Here is a 20,354-nt window from a genome sequence, read left to right on the forward strand (position 1 = left end):
GTGTGCAGCAAACTTAGCTTTGGCAAACTTTAAATTTTCATCGTCACGTGTTGATCGCGTACTAGCTTTATCAAGCGTCTACACGTCACACGTGCAAGCGTTATCTCACTGTGAGGACACATGTGTCCTTCATCTGGTACTGGGAACTCTAAACAACAACATTTGCGCTGTTTGTGAAGTGATATTGGTGAAGTTCAGCTCTGTTTGGTAACTGACAGACCATGGTGAGCGTCGTGCAGTGTTTCATGTCTAAGCTGCTTTCCCCACTGTGGCGCAGAGCTCATGAGGATGAGGAGGAGCAGGACCTGCACTCTGAGGGTTAGTGCATAATGTGTTATTTTAAAGTAGGCCCCGCGCGTACAGGTGAGACTGAGCTGTTTGCTGTGTGTGTGTGTGTGTGTGTTCGTGTGTGTGTGTGTGTGTTCAGGTGTGGCACAGATCCGGCAGGTGCGGACGGGCGTCGTGACGCATCTGTGCGCGGATTATGGTCTCATAGATCATGCGGTGTATTTCACATCCAAAGTTGTGTTAGGAGGAGTCGTGCTGTGTGTGGGAGACTCGGTTCAGGCCCTGGCCGTCCGGGAAGGAGCTCATGGACAGTGGAGGGCGCTCAGGGTGAGATGTAGAGTAACTTACACCTTTACAGTTGGCATTCTGACTTGCATCTGCTCTTCTTGTATCTTCTTGCTCTTAATTGGCTTAATAAAGCATTTGCAATTGTGTTCAATAAAGCATTAAAACAAAGTTTTACTGATATAAGGACTCATTGCTTACCTTGACATGTTTGTCAATTCATTTGAAACATGTCAAGGTATTAAGGAGAGCTTATCAGTAAAACAATTACATTTAGTGTCAACCAACTTTTTCAAACTCTTAAAAAAAAAAATCCTGCTTTCTGGCTGATTTGTTCAAATACAACGAAATATACAATATAGCCTATTTCATTGCTGCCATAAATGGTCTACTCTCCTACACTACACAAGGAGCAATGGCCATTTTGTGCAAAAAACCTCAACCCCCTCAAACTCTCACATATATGTATATTTCTCATTGTTTCGGGGTTGCAAACTTGTGACGGTTGAGTTTTTCATTTCATTTATGAATAATTTTAATAAAAAAAAATAAAAAAAATTGTCATGGTTTCAGGTAAGGTATACTTACCAAAATCATGACAACTCATAATTTTGTTATGAATAGAATATTTGATGTAATGTGTCCACTTCAACATCGACAAGCATCCTATGTCAGAAATGGCAGCCACACCAACAGCAGTAAGACAGTGTTGTAGAAATATGTTGACCCGGAAAGAAGAGCACAATATGAGAGAGAGACAAAATTTAAAAATCTATAATATTGAAGGCAATGTCTCCCTTCAAACCAGTCTTACAGTTACAGTCTTTACCCAATCACACTATTCTCAACCTGTCAAAAATTAGGGAAGACGACTAAAAATGAAGGCGTTTCTTGCTGATTAACGCAATAAAATGGTGGACTAACACAATCAAATTGTGGTTTTAGTTAGACATCTAACTTGAAAACTTTTTTTACAAAAATAAAGAGACCACAGACACACAATCTGTCTATTTTTAACGGACAGATCTGATTTTGACCACACACACAAACTGTCTCCAGGAACAGGGTTGAGAATCACTGATTTATTGGGTATTTCTATAGTTGTGTTGTGAGAGTGTGAAAAGTAACTGATTGTGCAGTCTAGATGTTGTTCATTAATCTCTTTTCGAAAGTAGTGATATTAGTTGTTGATTTTGGAATACATTTATTACAAAGTAAATTTGTTGATTTCAGGTGGAGCTACAGAAGGACATGTGGGAGAGTGGAGGATCAGAGGCACTCAATCAGGACTCTGACAAACCCAGGCCTCTGATTGGAACGGTGACGTCATGTGATCGGGATGGAGGACTTATAAACCAGACCACGTTTTTCCCACGATCGGCTCTCTGCGAAGGTCAGAAGAGCAGTTTATTCACTTTAATGCTCAATAGGATGCTGTGACAGGCCTTTATTGCAGCTCACATACTGATATTGCATCTCAATGTGTCAATATTTAAAGGGCTTTTATCATGTATCTGTAACTGTCCGAAGTCTCCGAACACAAAACAATTTCCCCAGCATGATTGAATTTCCCCAAAAAAGCATTTATTGAGTTTGAGCTAGTGTTAATTTTGTCAGCTATTTTGTCTTAAATTTAGTCCTATGTCAAATGTTCTTTTTAGTTTTTATCATATTTAGTCAACCTTGTCCTGTTTTTGTTTAGTCAAGTTTTAGTCGACTAAATGTGTTTTAGATAATGAAAACTTAGTGGTTAAATTGATAAATCGGAAAGAAGAAATAAAGAAAATAAAGAAATACTGATTTAAGTTAGCCAGCTACTCAAATTTATAGTGAAGCTTTAATCTTTTAGCTGTTTTTGTCCAGAGAAGTCAATGAGGTGCAACAGTTTCAAGCACGAAAAAGGACATGGAGGTAGTGTAAAAGTAATCTATATGACTCCAGAGGGTTGTTCCATAAAAGACGCTTAGAAAAGCGGGGATTAAACTCCAAAACCGGACTTGAATGAGCCTAACAAATAAGTTTGGGCTAAAGTGGTTCCATAAAAGGTAATTGAAGTTCACGCAATCTCACTAATTTGATCCAGGTTTATCTAGTCTAGATAATTGCGTGTGCACGCGTTTCTGAAGCAGCCCTCAGAGGTCGATCGTGGATCAAATCGATCCACCATCAAACAGCGTATATTTTGTGCTGTTTTATGCGTTTGTGACATGTTTTTTCCCCCCCTCAGTGCAAAACTTACATTTTACAGTTATATTCTCCATCTGTTAATGTTAGAAAGTCATGCAAATATATCCATTTTGCTGATAATCTTCATATTGAACGAGCGCTGCTGCGCGCATGCGCGCCATATAGGAGCGCAATAATTCTGACTAAAATATACATTTTGCTTGGAAAATTAATATGCGATATTTTATAACACCAGAAATATCTTCTAATTATAATAATTTATCTTTAGGATGTTGGATAAGTTGCAGTGAACTTCTAGCTCATTACACATATATTTTATACTTCTAATAAAAAAACTGAACAGAAGTAGCCTAATTCAGGGAAGATTTGTTTTAAGAAACTAAATATATAAAGATACAAAATATAGTTTCGGGTTTAGGACCTAAGCTACTTAATAAAGATGATGTATACTTATTTAGAATGCTGAGAATTACAGCTTTTAATGCAATATTTTTTTGGAGAAAGCAAGAATCCCCAGTTTTAAATGAGTAGATTTAGTTTCTAAAGTACATTATGGAGAGGATAACATGAAATTAAGAGCAAATGTATACATTTTGAAAAGATATGTGCAACTCTAAAATCAAAGAATATTCCATAAAATAAAGGAATATATATTAGCCTACATTAACTACATTTTCATATAACCCTCCCTCCCTTTTATTTCTAGTTATTTGTTATTTTATTTATTGACTTATTTAATATTGAATATTTGATATTTAAATAATATTACTTATGTGTCATTATAAGAGTTTCATATAAATATGTGAATGTTAAATTTAATATTTATTTATTGTTTTTTTGTCTTTTCCCCCTTAAATCATATGTAAAAGCGTCTAACTATGTACTTTTTGGTTATTGTTCTAATTATGTGTTTTTTAGGCTGTGTGTTGGTGGCTATTATCACAAAAGAAGAAAAAAAAAGTAGAAGGAAAAAGAAGGAAAATTTATTGGTGGAAAATATGATGTCTTTAAAGGAACTGCCCATTTGTATAATTGTGTTAAATGTGTTTGAATTGAAAGACATAATAAAGTACATAATATATATATATATATATATATATATATATATATATTATATATGATAGCAATAACTGTAAAGGGACTATTGTAATGGGGTAAATCAAATGTAGGCTAATATACTGTCAATTACTAAGCTCAGATTCATCTTACCAGTTAAAATGTAGTCTGTGATTTTGTAATTATTTATTTGAAATTTTGTGATTTTAACTTCTGCTTTAAAAAGCTTTTTTTTTTTTTTTTAGATTGTGTTCTAATGTTCTTCTAATAATCATAAACATATACTACAGCTGCCAAACAATACCAGAGAGAAATGTATTCATAAGTCTTTAAAACAATCTAATTAAATCTTGGGCACAAATCATTCAGCCAGTAAAAAAAGAAAACCTGTAGTATATATCTATCTATCTATCTATCTGTAAACAATCAGTGAAAAAGGCTCACTCTATGAACACAATACGTTAAAAAAGTGGCACAATGAGATGACATTAATCTATCTAGGTCTATATTGTCTAATTTATCATTGTAGCCTTAAAGTTGATTTTCTGTATACTGTGTATTTATTTTTGGACTAATAGTGGTTAATAAAGTCCAATAATGGTATGAGAGAGTGTCAGTGGTAATATCATTGTGTTCTTGTCGGTCAGTGTTAGAGGATCTGTGTAACAGCTGAGGCTTAGCCTGACAGTTAGCCTGCCCTGGACCAGGCTAGTTTCCTAGCATAAGTTGCCAGGGTAACTGAGTTTGAACTATTTTAAGTTTGCTTTATGAAACAGAATCCACCGACAATAAGTCTGACTAACCAAAATAAGCCTGGCTTATATTCTAATCTTGTTTTATGGAACAACCCTCAGGTGTGTAATCCAGGTCTTCTGAAGTGATGCGACCTCTTTCTATGATGAACAGAGTGAAAGTTGCTATTCACTCTCAAGAGTTTGAATTTGAACCCTTTACAGGGTTTTTGCAGCTGGTCTCTCTCTGATGGATCAAATGGTCTAACAACGTTTAGGTTTTGCTGAGATCACGAATCAATTACACCGAGAGAAGGATTTGAGCAGAGGAGGCAATGCTACTTAAAGCTGATCCTGGCTGTGTAAAAGAGGAAAAACTGAAAAAACAACAAAAAGAATTTCATATGTAAAATACATAAAAACATCACATATAAAAATTGTTTTTTAAATGGTAAAAAAGATATGCAACCGAGTGTTTTTAAATCAGTTTCACAGAGTGTTGATTGTGTGTGTGTGTGTGTGTGTTTCAGGGTTCGAGCCGATGAAGGGTGACTGGGTGCTGGCGCAGTATGTGGTCAGTCCTGCAGAATGTAGCAGTCAGGCTCAAGCTGTCTCTCCACTGCGTTACCGCCGCATGGACGGGGTCAGTCATTCTCACGCTGGGCATGTGCGAAAATCTGGGCTCTCTAAAAGTCAAGAGTGATCACACTAGGGTTGGGTTGGGTTGGGAATTGAAAATCTATTCCAATTCTGGAATCGGGATTCCCCGCCATTGACGGAATTTTCCGGATTTCTGTGTTTTTTCACTGTTGTACGGTAAGGGTGAAAAAAGTGCTGAATCTCCTGATCCAAAAATATGCGAAAAATCATATGCATGTGTAAAATAACGCGATCATCAACATTAAACTGAATAAACAGTCAAACCAAAATTTATTCAGACACCTTCAACATTTCTCACATTATCACAGTTTATTCGCTATAGTTTAGAAAATGTTAATATAATATGACAAGAGCTCAGAGTTATTAAATTAGCTGATGTTTCACTGGTTTTGGCCGTCCTTCTGTTAGACTGTCTCATAAATGAATCAGGTTGAATATCTGTCAGCTGTTAAATTTAACTACACAATACCAATTTAGCTTAACCAATTACCAAGAAATGCTTAATTCTGTGGTGTAAAAAGGTCGATTTACCAATTAAAGAAAAAACACTACAGCAAAACATAGTCAGGTCAAAGTGTCTGAATAATTTTTGGTCCCAAATATTTATAAATTTGACTGGTAGTCACTGTATGAAGAGTTTTTGGGTATAATATGTCACAGTTTACTTTATTTTGCTATCCTCACTTACATAAATTAACTACAGTGACCTGTCCTGTTCTTTCTTTTGATATACTGCATGTTCAGCTATTCATACAATCAAATATTCTGGGGGCCATGACATTTTTTTGTGAAAATAATCAAAAGCGCTGCCTGGCAACTTAAAAAAAAAAAAAAAAAACGCTGGCGGTGAAAGAGTTAAGATCAGGAATTAGATACTTGGTATAAAACAAAAATTTCTGTTCTGCTTATCAATTCACGTGTGTGCATTTTAATGTGGATTTAAACCATTCAAGCACAAGTAGACACTAAAGAGAACTCAATTCAGCACTCGCAGACTGTGCCTGGATTGAGTTCTCTCTCGTGAATGGAGATGAATGACACTATTGCTTTACAGCAGAATTTGAATTTATTAAATGTTTGAAGTTTGCATCATTGATTTAGTTATTGTCCTGTTTATTACCATGATGCTGTTTTGAAACAATCTGTATTTTATGAAGCGCTATAAAAATGAAGATGACTTGACGAATGCAGAAGCCAGAGCTGGAATGGGAATTTTTAGCTGTGACAAGTCAAGTTATTGTCATTTGTGCTGAGCGTTCGTGCGTTGCTCAGGACTCTGGTGTCGTCTGTCTCTCAGGTCAGTGTGACGAGAACACAAGGCAACAGTGGCGTTGTGGAAGACAGCGTGTTCTTCAGCCTGGACTCTCTGATGGTGCCGTCGGGCTTCAGACCTGCTCGCGGTGACGTGGTGAATGTGGTGGTGTTGGAGAGCAGTCAGTCGCTCTACTGCTGGAGAGCTCTCTGCATGACGCCCGTTCAGCACAGGTGACGTCTTCCCTCGCTCCTGCGTGGTCACGTTTGCACCGACTGCCATTTATCCGAGAAAACCGGCAAATTTCACATGCGTTTTGCTGTCCACTCACAGAATTTGAGCACGCCGCACGAGACTTAGAAGTAAACACCCACTGCTGTGATTGCCTAACAGTTGTTTATTAAAATCATTTTTAGCATCCCAACTATTACACATGTGAAATCGATCATCTCTTCTGCTTAACTAGTTACAACACGAAATGTATATCGGAAGGTATGTTGAAAGATATTGTACAATTTACTGAAATCCGTATCATGTCACATGTAAACGCTTAATCAGTGTTTCAACTGCGGAAAGGCATCAATAAAACGGCTTGTAAACTGGAGATGTCATATAACGTCACATTTACCACAGAAAAGCCATTCAATGTTCAAAAACTCATTAGTCAGCTTGAAAAATGAACTTCGAGAGGGGGATTAAACAAACAATGCCTTACTGACGTGATCTGACTGGAACTTGGTTAAAAATAAAGTTCATCCATGCTTTCTTAATGTTAGGATCACAAGGAAGGCAATGCAAAGGGTGTTTTTCCTCAACTTGGCACTTTAAAACCTCTAGTAATCCTCACAGGTGGTAGTAATCCTGTGTTTGTGTCTGTCTCGTATTTACGACTATATGACGTGTGGATCAGTGGGCCGGGCTAAAGAGGCAGTGATGTAGAAGTAGGCCATGATCTTCTACAGAAGCAGTCTTTCCTCGCACTATGACGTAATAATGTGACAAAATCCAAAACGAGTCGTTTTCTTAGCTTGGTTTCAATAAGAGCTGTTTTTGGACTACCACAGAAGTTTTGAGTTCTGAAACTTGCAGGATATTCTTATAGTACAATGACCTCTTATATGTCAAAAGATCAAGGAAACTTTGATTTCTCAATTCATGATCCCTTAAAATACATCATTTCACATAGGGGGAAAAAGCTACTGGTTTGACTCCCAAGCCTACTAGAGAGTGGAATGAGTAAATAAACCAAATCAAGCAGTTTGTTTATTCTAGGTAAAGAAATAAGATGACTGTCTGTTAAAATAAAAGTGCGCAATGTATTAAATGAATGTTCATGAATCAAATATAATTTCATAAATTGCCTGAACGATTATAAACAAAAGAGTACCATGTTTGTATGCATAGTTTAATACAAGGAACATGTATGACTGGTAACAAAAGTGCATGTAATAAGAAGCGGCCTGAGAACCTACGTCAAATTAAATCAGTAAAATGAGAAAACAAAACACTTTAGCAGACTGTGTTATGTATAATGTGAACGGAAAAAATCTAAACTGTCAACAGTTTTTCCAATGACAGTCCAGAAACCAATGAAGTACCACTCAGCATCTTTGAGGGGCCATTCTCCACAAGTGTTGGAAAGTGTTCAAACTGAGCACTCCTCTCCATAATTGACATAATTACATAATTAATGACATAATTAATTATAAACGGCATCATGAATTAAACCAGTCATTGAAAAGTTTGCTCTAAGAACTAATTTGATCAGCGGAGTACATGAAATAAGGAGATCAGTTGCCCAGTTAAATGTAATTACCGAAACTTTAATTTTGGTTTCGATAAAAAAAAAAAAAAAAACGTAGGACATCACTATTTAAAATATTAAATCCTTGGCATTCTACCCTGTGCAATATTTGTTGTTTTGTTTCATAAGAGAAGGAAACAAAAAGGAGAATTAAATTGCTATTTGCAACTCTTTTACAACAAACCAATCACAAACCAAACTGTCATAATCGTGAATTGAAACATTCATTCACTTTATCACAGTCATGACTTTCTCCCCTCACATCTTCTCTCTGTGTGTGTTCCTGATAGTCCAAACCCCTTGGAGCTGAAAATGCCCGACGATGAGATTCGCAGTTTGCTGGAGAATAAGGGTGGGCTTCAGGTCAGCCAGGAAACACACTTTGGGCCTCTCCTACTGGGACACCGCAAGGAGCTGCTGATCTGGATCCAGTGAGTTTGGATATCCTTTTCTCTGACATTTAAGGGTGACACATAGGCCTACAAAATCTTTTTTTAGGTCTAAAACAGTTTTGATGGTTGTTTACCCATTTGTGGCCAAATCTTTCTGAATGGTTTCATGCATATAGGTGTGTTAATGGTGTCCTATATGAACATGTTCTGCATTTATTTCCCCCAGTTTTTTTTTTTTTTTTTTTTTTTTTTTCTTCTTGAAAATCGTTTTTGAATGTGTGGCAACTATAGCTGCCGGTGGGCAAATATGTTGTATGCACCCCCTCAATTGTCAAATATGAATAGGAGGAGAACATTTGGCATCTATCTCAAAATGACTGCTTTCAACAGATCAATCTTTATTCATAAACACATATATTATGTATAAAAGACTAAGAACATTTGATGCGAACCCAAAAAGCTGCATCTAGCTTAAAATATCTTGAATATGAAAACATAACAAACAACAAATCCATTTGTCTTAAAGTGATGGAACATAGTGCAGAACAAAGTGCAGCCATAACAGGGCATTGTGTATCAAAAAGTTAAATGAAAATCAATAAATAGAATAAAGAAAAAATTCTATCTATATAACAAATAACAAAATGGCAAATAACAAAAATAACAGTGCATACAGACAATTTATGAACAGTAGAGATGTCATTTAAAGGGTTAAGTTATGTTTATGCACTAGACAAGACCAATAACCTTGATTTATTAACCTATTAACACAGTATTTCCCATTTCCCCATGATATATGTACTTACAAGGCATTTGCCCACTGGCAACTGTAGTTGCCGCTTGGACTTTTGTATACAAAACACTATAAATCTCTTGTAAGATTTGTTTTGTGTGGATGATTCTAGAGACCTTCATGATTATGTAGATATATATATATGTCAACAAAAAATACTTATTAGTAACATGAAAATATAAAAATATTTGAGAGCAATGACATTTTGGGGAACTTCTATTGTTTTCAATTAAAGATAGCCACTCAGGTGAGTAAGTGATGACGTTTCATTACTAGGTGTGCTGTTCCTTTAATGCTTGAATGCCTTTATTACAGTAAATGTGACGGAAATAAAAGGACTACATTGTGACATCATTTCAAGAGTTGAAATTGATTGCTCGTGATGCATCTGTTGCTTCTCTCTCTAAAACAGAAACACGGGCTCAGAGAGTCACAGGCTGAAGTGCTGTGAGTTTGCAGGATGGGACTCGGGCCAGCAGTTCTGTCTCAGTTCTGTCTCTCTCAGCAATGGCAAAACTCAAGACGTGCGTGCCTCCGGCAGAGGGGAGGTAGAGGACGGTGAAGATGTCGATTCTGTGGAGACTCAAGCCCTGCGGATGCTGGAGATTGAACCCAGAGAGAAGGTGTCCGTGACCATCGGCTGTCAGGCCAAGTGAGGGGTTTATAAATGCATTAATTCACTCAGTATCCCCTTTCACACAGCAATCCCGGTAAATTACTGTAAAATTGCCTGAACGACTTTACCGGTAAATTCAAAAATGTGTTGTTCACACAAGCAACAGTGTTCTGGCTTTTTTTTACCGGTAACGGACCATTCACACATCAGTTCCAAATACCACACGTATACCGGTAATTTACTGATAGTGTTACAACTTCCCTTATCATTTTTGAAAAGGTCCTGTTCACACATGAGCTGTTACCGGTAATTTACCAGTAAAGACTGGATGTGTGAAAGGGGCTATTGTTACTGCATGATATATTGGAATAAAATTGAAATCTTGATATAGCTACCACATCATGCATCATTGGGGCAAAATTGCATTGTTGAGAAAAAGTCGCATTTTATTATTACATTCAGGAATAATGTTAGGTATGGTGGTGTTCATATAAACAGTATTTATCATAAATGCCGAGCCTAAACAAATTTACGTTCAAATTTAATAATAATTTATTTCAAAATGAACAGAAACCTTCATCTGACGGTGTTAACTGACGGAGAGTTGACAAAAGTCCATCTGAAGTTACAACAACAACTGCGACTGCAGAGACTTCAACATTGTATGTTGAAAATATTAAAATGTAAAAAACTTTCAGGACTATGTGTCCTACTGTGAGGTCCACAATGAGCAGGAAATAGGAAAGGGATCCTCAGAGTTAAAGACCATGACATTTCCTGATTTATTCAGAATTATAAAAAAAAATCCTGACGCAAACTGAGGACACAACTTTGATAGGCAAAACTTTGTACTGTTTAATATTGCAGATCTCTGCCTTTAAATTGAAATGTATATTTCTGAAGCCGAAAATAAACGCTCGAGCCGATCAGTAAAATAAAAAAAGCTTAATCGTCCCCGATTACATCCCTACTTTCAGTGGATTGTACTGTTATTTAACAACATACATTATTCAGATGAGATCACGTCTTCCCGATAAAACAAAAACTTTCAGTAGACAAAAACGGCATGAAACAGTTGCGACTGAAGGAAAAAGCTAATTGTTTAGTTCCTGTCTCTATGAAGCCCCTCCTTCTGAAAAGCACACTGTGCTCTGATTGTGATTGGTAAACCAGGGTCTCCGCGGATCCTTAAAAAGTCTTTTAAATTGTGCAGATACCCTGTAAACCACTTCCAGCGTGTTTAGGAAATGTCCCACACTAATAACTAACTCAACCAGGTCTTTCTTTTTTAAATATAAATATATTAGGGTTGGGTAAAAATATAGATTTCTCGATTTTAATCAATTCTCATATTTACGAACCGATATCGATTCTTAAATCCCAAGAATCGATTAGTCATCCTGTTTTCAGTTGATGAATGAATGTAACATTGTAGCGCATCCCATCCAATAAATCGCAATAATCTTTGTGCTTTGATACTATTGATATGAAACAAAGTCTCAGATTTCAAATTATGTCCATTTTCTTAGGAAATTTAAAAACATAAATACCGTTTCGGCGCTGTGGCGTGAGATCGCTCTGGCGCAGCTCAGCTCAACAGAAGAAGCAGCAGCACAGGATCTTCTCTTCCGCCTTAATAACACCAGTTACTGCACGAAATAAACATGAATGAGCATCTGAAAGTGTGTTAAAAGAGAGTACAACTTATCGAAGTCCGTATCATGTGACATGGAATCGCTCAATCAGTGTTTCAACCGTGGAAAGACGTCAGTAAATCAGCTTGTAAACAATGTCATGTAACGTCACATTTACCTCAGAAAAACCATATCCAGTGACCATAAACTCGTCAGTCAGCTAGAAAAATTAACTCTAGAGAGGAGCATTTTGCTAAATATATGCACCATATGACATATTCATTATAATTTGTAATGTTCTTCAATATTTAATGCATGTTTGAATAAATCTGGCAGGTTTTTATGACAGCCACCATTTCAATTTTTATATAATTTCATATAACTTTATTATTATAAGAATAAATAAAAGTGTATTTTTAATTTATTTTTTTATTTTTATCAATATTATTAATAGAATTTCTTAACAATATTGAATGGAATCGAAATCGAATCGAATTGCAAGCTTGTAAATTGAAATAGAATCGAATTGTGAAATTTGTGTCACTACCCACAATTATAATATACTATATATATATTTATTTATTTATTTATTTATGGGTTATTTTAGTGTATCGAGTTAGACTAAAATGAAAATGAGAAACATTGCTTTGGCAGCAAGCTTAAGTAAAAACTTCTTTTTTTTTTTTTTTTTTTTTAAGTAACAATTTTTTAAAATGGTTTTAGTTGAATATAATGATCCTGGTTTGTGTGTGTGTGTGCAAGCTGACGGCTGCACATGTCTTCCTGGTTGAAACACATGGTAAGGTGTTTTAATGCTCTTTGAATGTGTTTGCTGTAGGACTCTGGGCCGCTCTGCTGAGCTGCTGCTCCTGCACTTCTCCTCGTTCACCATCGCGAGGCGTCTGGAGGTGTTGGTGAGCTGTGCAGAGGAGGGTCTGCTCAAACCCAGCATGCCCTACACCGCTCTGACAGCAGTGCCAGCGCAGCCGAAGCCCGTCCAGGTGCTCACGGTCACGGCTCCTCCGGCTCCCATCAGGTGACGCTCGCTGATCTCATCCTGAACATCACTGATCGTCTGCTCAAATGTGTTTCCTTTCCTTGTTCACTTCCTCAGTGAGGTTCTCTTCAAACTGGAAGCTGGCAGTGTCTTTAAAGGGATCATAATGATGGTTCTAAAAAGAACATTATTTTGTGTATTTGGTGTAGTGCAATTTGTTTTATGTAAAAAAAAAATATATTATTTACCGTACATTATTGTTGCTCCTCTATTCCCTGCCTTTCTGAAACGCGTCGATTTTGTTCAGAAAAGCGCGCTGTGCTCTGATTGGCCAGCGATCCAGTGCATTGTGATTGGCCCGAATACCTTGCACGGAAATGTCACACCCCTTACCATATTTGGAACATCAGCTCCCAAAGCAATAATGACAGGTGATAATGTCGGTACTACCTTATCAATTCGACCCCGAATCTGAACCGGAAAATGCAGATGACAGAAGCTGATCGATCAACTTTGCCAGCGTGACTGGACCAGAACGTATCAGATTGGTTTTATTTCATTGGGTTATGAAACTCTGCCCCCACACACTGACGTAGATTTGTGGAGACGTGTTCGAATGAAAGGTTTTAGGAAGTCGTGGCTGAGCCTCAACTTTTACAAAGAATATATCTTTAGGTTTGAGACTTTGAACTTTGTAACTCTTCAGATCTTATACATGCTCAAACGGCTACATAACACACACACAAAAAAAAAAGGAAACCAAGAAATCGCATCATATGACCCCTTTAAGTTATATATATATAAATTTTAAGTAATTTGGCCTCTAAAACTGCTATAAAATCAATGACATATGTTTCCGTTTTTTAATTATCACATATTTTAGTAATCATTATAAATAATATATGTCTGAAAAAGGCCATAGAAAGTGCACCAAATGATCTGCTTCCGGCACACTGAGAATTTACAGGTTAAACTTCTATAACTTTTTTTACACTTTCATTTTATTTAAGCTGCTTTTTCTACAATAGTCTGCTGAGTGTCCTCTTTAAAGGTGCAGTATCTTATTTCTCAAAGTCGTTTTTGAACATTGTTGATATTTGAAATCAACCCAAATAAACACACCCCTCTTTTAATTGCTTCGCCTCCAAAGCTCACCCTCCAATCCTATCCGCTCCTTCTCGAACCCCGATCGCTAGCGTGCGTTAAACACAGCATTCTCTAGCAGTCGTCAGCCTGCTCAACTCTCACTAGCTGGCCTCCGTTACACACACATTGCAAGAGTGGATGTCTGTTTATCGTAACAGAAGTTCAACAAAATAATGCCTTACGAAAAATAAAGCGAAGATGATGAACAAACGACAAGGAAATACAAAAAATTAACATACATACACAAGAGTAAATACAAACAAGAGTTAGTTGCCAACAGCACAGCAGCTCCAGACACACATGACACTCAAACCTCACGTGTTACTCACGTGTGGAGCGAATCAAAGCAACCCCCGCGTCTGTTTTCAGGCCTTCTCACTTCTCTCTCTCCAGCGCTGGAAAGCTTTTCTAATACTAACACTGGTCTTAAAGCTCTTTCCTGATCATAACCCTTCATTTTTCAGTGATCTTTTTGAGCTTTTCTCTTTTGTAATGTCTCTCAGCCATCTCTCTTTCTACAGTCTTTCTTCAAATCTCCCTCTTGCTCGTTCTCTCTCCTCCACCGTCATACGCCCCCTAATGCTGATTGCCTACACATTTGTTGTTGTGTCGGTCCGACTAACTTTCAAACAGCGTTTTTCAAATATCGCTTACCCCACCTTTAAAAAGAGACTAACCGTGTTCCAAAGCATTCATGAATTACAACCATTTGAGTTCAGATCTATGATCAAAAATGGGGGGGATAGTTACAAACTCGTAACTGTTGTTTTTCCATTAAGGTGATGACACACAGGGCAAATTTTTGTGCAATGTAGCTGGGCAATGTTGCTGTCAACGGGCAACCAGATGAGACACAGGCACCACGACCGATCTAAATTATCCAGATAGAAATGTATTGCCCATTTTCAATGGGAAAGTGCCCAAGCAACAATCGCTCAGCAACATTGCTCAAAAAGTTGCCCTGTGTATCATCACCTTTACATTACATTACATTACACTTCTTATTACATTCCCTCCTCTTCATCTCAATTGCGAGTTATAAAATCATAATTGCGAGTTATAAAGTCTTTCTGAAGAAAAAAAGAATTGGACTTTATAACTCGCAATTGCGAATTTATATCTCACAATTCTGAGAAAAGAATGTAGAATTCTGAATTGTGAGATGAAAAGTCACAATTATCCTTTAAATTGTTTCATTCTATGGCGGGAACAAGCTTCCATAATATACTGTGCATAATTGTGTGAATAGTGAAAATGTACACTAAATATGTAGAACTTTTTGTTTTGTTTAGCTTTTTTGAGCATTTTGTCTCTTTCGACAGGCTTACAAGGCGGCATCTTCCAAACTTCTTGGGACAGTACGCCGTGCCGCAGGCTCTCAGAGATTGTGTTGAAGCCCAGAAGGACGTGCTGGTTGTCCAGCCGGCTCTGGCAGAGGTAACGTCGACTTCAGTGCTGTCTCTCCCACATCATCATTCATCTCAGTCGTTGCTCATAGGGCTCCATGAAATTACCAAATTCTGTGTTTTCCGTTGAATTTTTTCTGGATTCAGTTTTAATGGTTAAATTAAATGTTTGTTATCCAAAATCATGTCTAGGTAGGTGAATTTATGAAACTCATAATTTAACAACAATATATTAAGTTTAACAATTACATTTTTAGGGCTCTATGAAATCCTTTTTTATATATTTTTTTTTATACAATTTTTCGTGATTTCTGTATTCCATTTTAATGATTTAATTGAATTTTCTAAATCACAAATTCTACATTCTATACAATTTCTATACATTACCGATACGTTGAAATCGATACTGATATGATGCCTCCAAACAGAACTTTTAAATGATTACTAAGAGTAAAATGGGTAACGATTCCCACTTAACATTATATTTGAAAGCCGTTTTAACATTCATTACTCCTTAATTACAAATGATTAGATTGTTTTTGTGAGAAAAGAGCTGATGCTGTGATGTATACTATGAGAAAGTGTTTTTTGACCTTTGATGAATGTAAACTTATTATATGAGTCCTCCGCAACAAAATGAGGAACCTTTAATAGCATAACAAGGCTTTTTAATAGCAGGTGTAAACAAGGCTTGGGAGTTAAAGTGTAATCACCAAATAGAATTGCACAATAATGACTTTTAAATGCATTTCTTGAACACTCCCTCCGCCTGGTTGGACAAACATAACCCCACCCCAAATCTCAGCATTTGATAGAAGTATTTTGAAATGCTACTTTTTTAATACACGTCACTTTTTAATAGAAGTCATCATAGCTCCTCTCCTGTTTTTGCAGCACTTGAGTTTGTCGTCTATGTTGCCGCGTTTCTCTGCTCTTCTTTGGTTGGAGGAGCTGGAGGCTGAGAGGGAGCTCAGAGAGTTCAGCCTCATCGGCGCCATCCTCAGGAAGGGAGCGGTAAACTTACACCTGGAGGTGCCAGGACTCACCGAGGGCCGGCCAAACCTCTTCATTGGTGAGCGTTAGCATGTGTACGTTTAGGGAAAAAAGATTCAGCTAAAATGAATTGGAAAGCATAAGAAGTGTCATAAAATAGCCCCAATAAATCAAGCACCACATTCCAAGACTCCTGAGGCAAGGAGGAACTGGAGAAGTACTGAATCCAAAATATAATCGTTAAAGTTGCAGGATATAATTGTGCGTTCAAAATTTGTAAAATGAGAGAGTACATCATGAATCAGTTTTCCAAACTGTTTTTTGTCTTATCCTGAATCACTACGGTACACCTTAAACATAAACACTTATGTAAACACTTATGTTTAAGTGTTAAACATAAACACTTAAACATAAGTGTTTACATTGGGACTATTTTAGACTGGTCCAGTACGTGCGTGACTCGTCATAGACATAAACAGAGAGAAGTAGATCCGGCTACAATGTTCTTCCACAAGATGCATGCAGTTCTGTTTATTAACCACTAGAGCGCTAAAAAGTTACGGACTACAGCTTTAATCACTGATAATAGGAAATAATACTGAGTGAGAATAATGTGAGGGTGAGTAAATGCTTTTTGAACGAACTATTCCTTTAAAAAAATAAACAACTATTAACATTGGTGATCAGTAAAAAGGAAAATAGCAAATGTTGCATCTAATTTTGTATTATTGTTTTGTTTGGTGTACAGAATACTAAAATTGTTTAATCCTCCTCTAGGTGATAAAGTGGTTCTGAAGAAACCCTGTAGTGGAGGATTTGTTCTTGAGTATATGTCTTATATCACAGAGGTATCTTGACAATTTCTACTCTTAATGTTCAGATTATTCTTTCCTTGTAAGTCTGCAACTAATGACTAATGTTCATCTCAGATATTAATCTGACCGTTTCTTCAAATAATTAATTTACGTTTACATGTATCAATGCTTATATCAGTTTGTGCATTTCCTGGTAATCAAACCCATAAAAAAAACAAAAGATGTTTCAATAAACAAATTAAGTTGTAACCAATAAGAGGGTGAATGTTTTGCAGGAATGCTCAAATCGCCTCTTCTGAACATAGTAATGCATTACTGAAGTAGCTTTGTCCTGTAAATGTATGTGCGTTTAACAGCAAGTGCAATCTGATGATAAAAAACAACTGATAAAATGCTTTTGAGCATAACCCTAACTTTAGAGTCATGCACTCTTATTCTGTGGCTTGTGTAATTTCACAAACACTTTGTTTGCAATATAACAGTATTATACATCACATCCATATATAATGTGTTCTTGTTTTGGTCACTGTTTGTAATGTGATTGAGGTTTGTCAGTCAAAGATTGTGTGTATTGTCACTCCCAGATCTCAGAAGATGACGTGAGTTTACGTGTGAATGCTGATTTCCAGCACAGTTACCTCGGAGAACCTCTGGACGTGGAGTTCACCTTCAACAGGTGCTGCTGGCTCGCTCCCCCTGCACAGTGCTGGCATTTCATGTCGAAAGATTCTTACACCAATATCCTATTTTTCCCAGGGTGACCACGAGGAGGTGCCATTGTGCTTTGGAGCAGGTCAAACATTTTGGCGACAACAGTAAGAAACACATTGTGCTAATTATCATATCATATAAATTTGCAATGTCATATTGCTTTGAGGAATAGCTCTCCATTGTAAATGGTTTCTTTGACCATTTGGCAAACTATAAAACAGTTGTTCTTGCGTAACAATGTGAGCAGCAGTTAAAAAAGAGTCTCGACACCTTTCTGAAATTCTTGACACAATGTCTAAAAAATGTTAGCGCTCCTATGAGGTATAAAAACCAGGGTTAGGACGGGTGCTTGAAATCCTTGAAAATGCTTGAATTTTGATGTGTTTTTAAGGTTTGAAAAGTGCTTAAATTTTTGATAAAATGCTTGAAATTGTAACTGTATTTCTTTCACAACAAATACCTATCTGACTGAATAGTGAGAAATAAATGGAGAAATAAAATGTAGCCCTTCAGATACAGAGCAATTTGCGCTACGGCCAGAGCAAATGTAGGCGGAGTTTTCATTTTGATTTCCACGCTTGTTTGGATGCCCTGTTTTTATTGGCCGCGCGGGTAATCGTCACAGAGCGCAGCGGCAAAAGTTGAACTATTTTTAACTTTGACCGCGGCGAGCTCGCCAATTCTGCGCTCCGCTTTGGTCGACGCAACAACAAAACGTCCTCATGCGGCGCAAGCCATTGAAATAAATGGGTTTCATAGCACAGCGCATTCTGCATCCTGTCTGAAAGGGCCATTAGTGACTGAGAGTACTTGGTGTGATAATGTAATGTTAGTATTGCATGTCCGTTATGGCACGTTCATTTTTGGAATATGCAGTGAACATAGCCAAAGTTACAGCACAGTGTAACGTTAACTACCCGCAAATTGAAACCTGCAAACATTAACCCAGTGCATAACAACAATCGTTGATTGCTGAACAGAAATCACGTCAGCTGGAGTGTCATACAAGTAGCCTACTGTAAGCTTGAGGATGGCCTTATGCAATATTTACACTGCTCCATTCCAGTAGATTAATGTATATGTCTTATACATAATATATATGGCTATTTATCAGGCTATTTACCTGTGCACTGTCAGAGTGTTCTGGGTTAAAATGGAATTACAGGTCTCAGATTTTGTTCAAACCTTGTCTATATCAAGAATGTGTCCCAAAACCAAGGCCTGTAAAATATTTCTGTTCAAATCCTATGTCTTCATATTTTCAGCCCTTGAAATTACTTCAGTTTTACAGCCTGAAAATCACATTATCTGGGAAGCAATATTTGGACATTAATATAATGAAAAGTATTATTCATAGGCATTATCTACTGTTACATTATCTAGTGATACATTTTGAAAAATAAAACTTCTGTATCCTGTATATCTGTATCAGATATAAAAATATCTGATCCTTCTGCTATTACGAAACACAATTTTGGCTGTTTATAGCATTATCTCTTTTAATGTGATAAAAACACTAAATAATAATTTTGACTATGAATTTGAACCCTGAAAAACAAAGTATTGGATTATTTAGTGTGACATGCTAAACCGCAGTCAATTAAATATCTTTTCATTGAATCACAGCCTCTGACAGTCTCAGACTACTGCTACAATGGCCAATCTAATGAAGGACCAAACGGTTCAATCAATTGTGACCGAACTCCTAACTATTTGTTAGGGGATGCCCTCGGCTAAAGATTTTCTAGTCGACCTTTTCATTTAAGCCATTAGTCTTCTAGTCGCACGTTTACGATATTAATTTAATTACCTAAATATATACTAGGGGTGTACCGGTAAACAGAAGTCATGGTTTGGTACGTTCCTCGGTTTTGGGGTCACGGTTCGATACGAGTTTGGTACATTTAGAGAAAGCAGCGGTTGCTATGTTTACAGGGTTACCGCTGCATTTCTATATTAATATCTATTATTCTGTATTAATATCAATACATCAACGCCACCTGCTGTCAGAGAGAGAGTGCGCGTCTCCTTCACTCATCCCGCTATGCACTGCTCATGCGTTTTGGGCTTGTTTACACAGGAGGGCGCGTGCCTCTTTGACGCAGCATGCAGTGCGTCACATATTAATAATATGCATTTTGTCAAGAATTAATAAAACAGCGTGTTTCAATCAACACAGAAAAGGGTCACCAAGACATGCATGTTAACGGGTTTTAAAAAATCATGGTGGTTTTGTTCTACTCCTACTGTTGAGATTTTTTGTGGATGAACATTTGAGTTGTTTTGTATGGAGAAACAATAGTTTATATTTGGTGTTGCTTTGTCTTGGTTGAGTTCTGTTTCCCAGCATGCTCGCACAGCAGCCGCCCCTGTGGAGCGGAGAGTGGGGTCCACAGGAAGAGGAAGAGCATCTCCCAGAAGAGGTCAAAGTTCATTTATTCATCTTGGTTATGACAAGACCTAAACACGCTTGGAGTCCATATATATATATATATTATATATATATATATATATATATATATATATATATATATATATATATATATATATATATATGATCATGTGCTTGATAAGTCTGGCCATGTTCT

The 20,354-nt window shown here is 36.9% G+C and overlaps 1 protein-coding gene across 1 annotated transcript in view; it reads left to right on the forward strand.

The window, feature by feature from the left end:
* The first annotated feature begins 87 nt into the window (after nt 1-87).
* The window catches only part of mov10l1 (Mov10 like RNA helicase 1), a 31,237-nt gene continuing 10,970 nt past the window's right edge, over nt 88-20,354 (forward strand). Inside the window, exons 1-14 of the mRNA XM_084411390.1 lie at nt 88-318; nt 428-615; nt 1,807-1,966; nt 5,078-5,190; nt 6,505-6,692; nt 8,554-8,694; nt 9,861-10,100; nt 12,537-12,734; nt 15,164-15,278; nt 16,142-16,319; nt 17,018-17,088; nt 17,640-17,731; nt 17,812-17,870; nt 20,101-20,234. Of these exons, the coding sequence (XP_084267516.1) occupies nt 222-318; nt 428-615; nt 1,807-1,966; nt 5,078-5,190; nt 6,505-6,692; nt 8,554-8,694; nt 9,861-10,100; nt 12,537-12,734; nt 15,164-15,278; nt 16,142-16,319; nt 17,018-17,088; nt 17,640-17,731; nt 17,812-17,870; nt 20,101-20,234 (1,974 nt within the window). The 5' untranslated portion in view covers nt 88-221. The remainder of the gene's footprint in view (nt 319-427; nt 616-1,806; nt 1,967-5,077; nt 5,191-6,504; nt 6,693-8,553; nt 8,695-9,860; nt 10,101-12,536; nt 12,735-15,163; nt 15,279-16,141; nt 16,320-17,017; nt 17,089-17,639; nt 17,732-17,811; nt 17,871-20,100; nt 20,235-20,354) is intronic.

Source organism: Rutilus rutilus, assembly GCF_951802725.1.
Source record: "Rutilus rutilus genome assembly, chromosome: 6".
NCBI classification, from domain to species: domain Eukaryota; kingdom Metazoa; phylum Chordata; class Actinopteri; order Cypriniformes; family Leuciscidae; genus Rutilus; species Rutilus rutilus.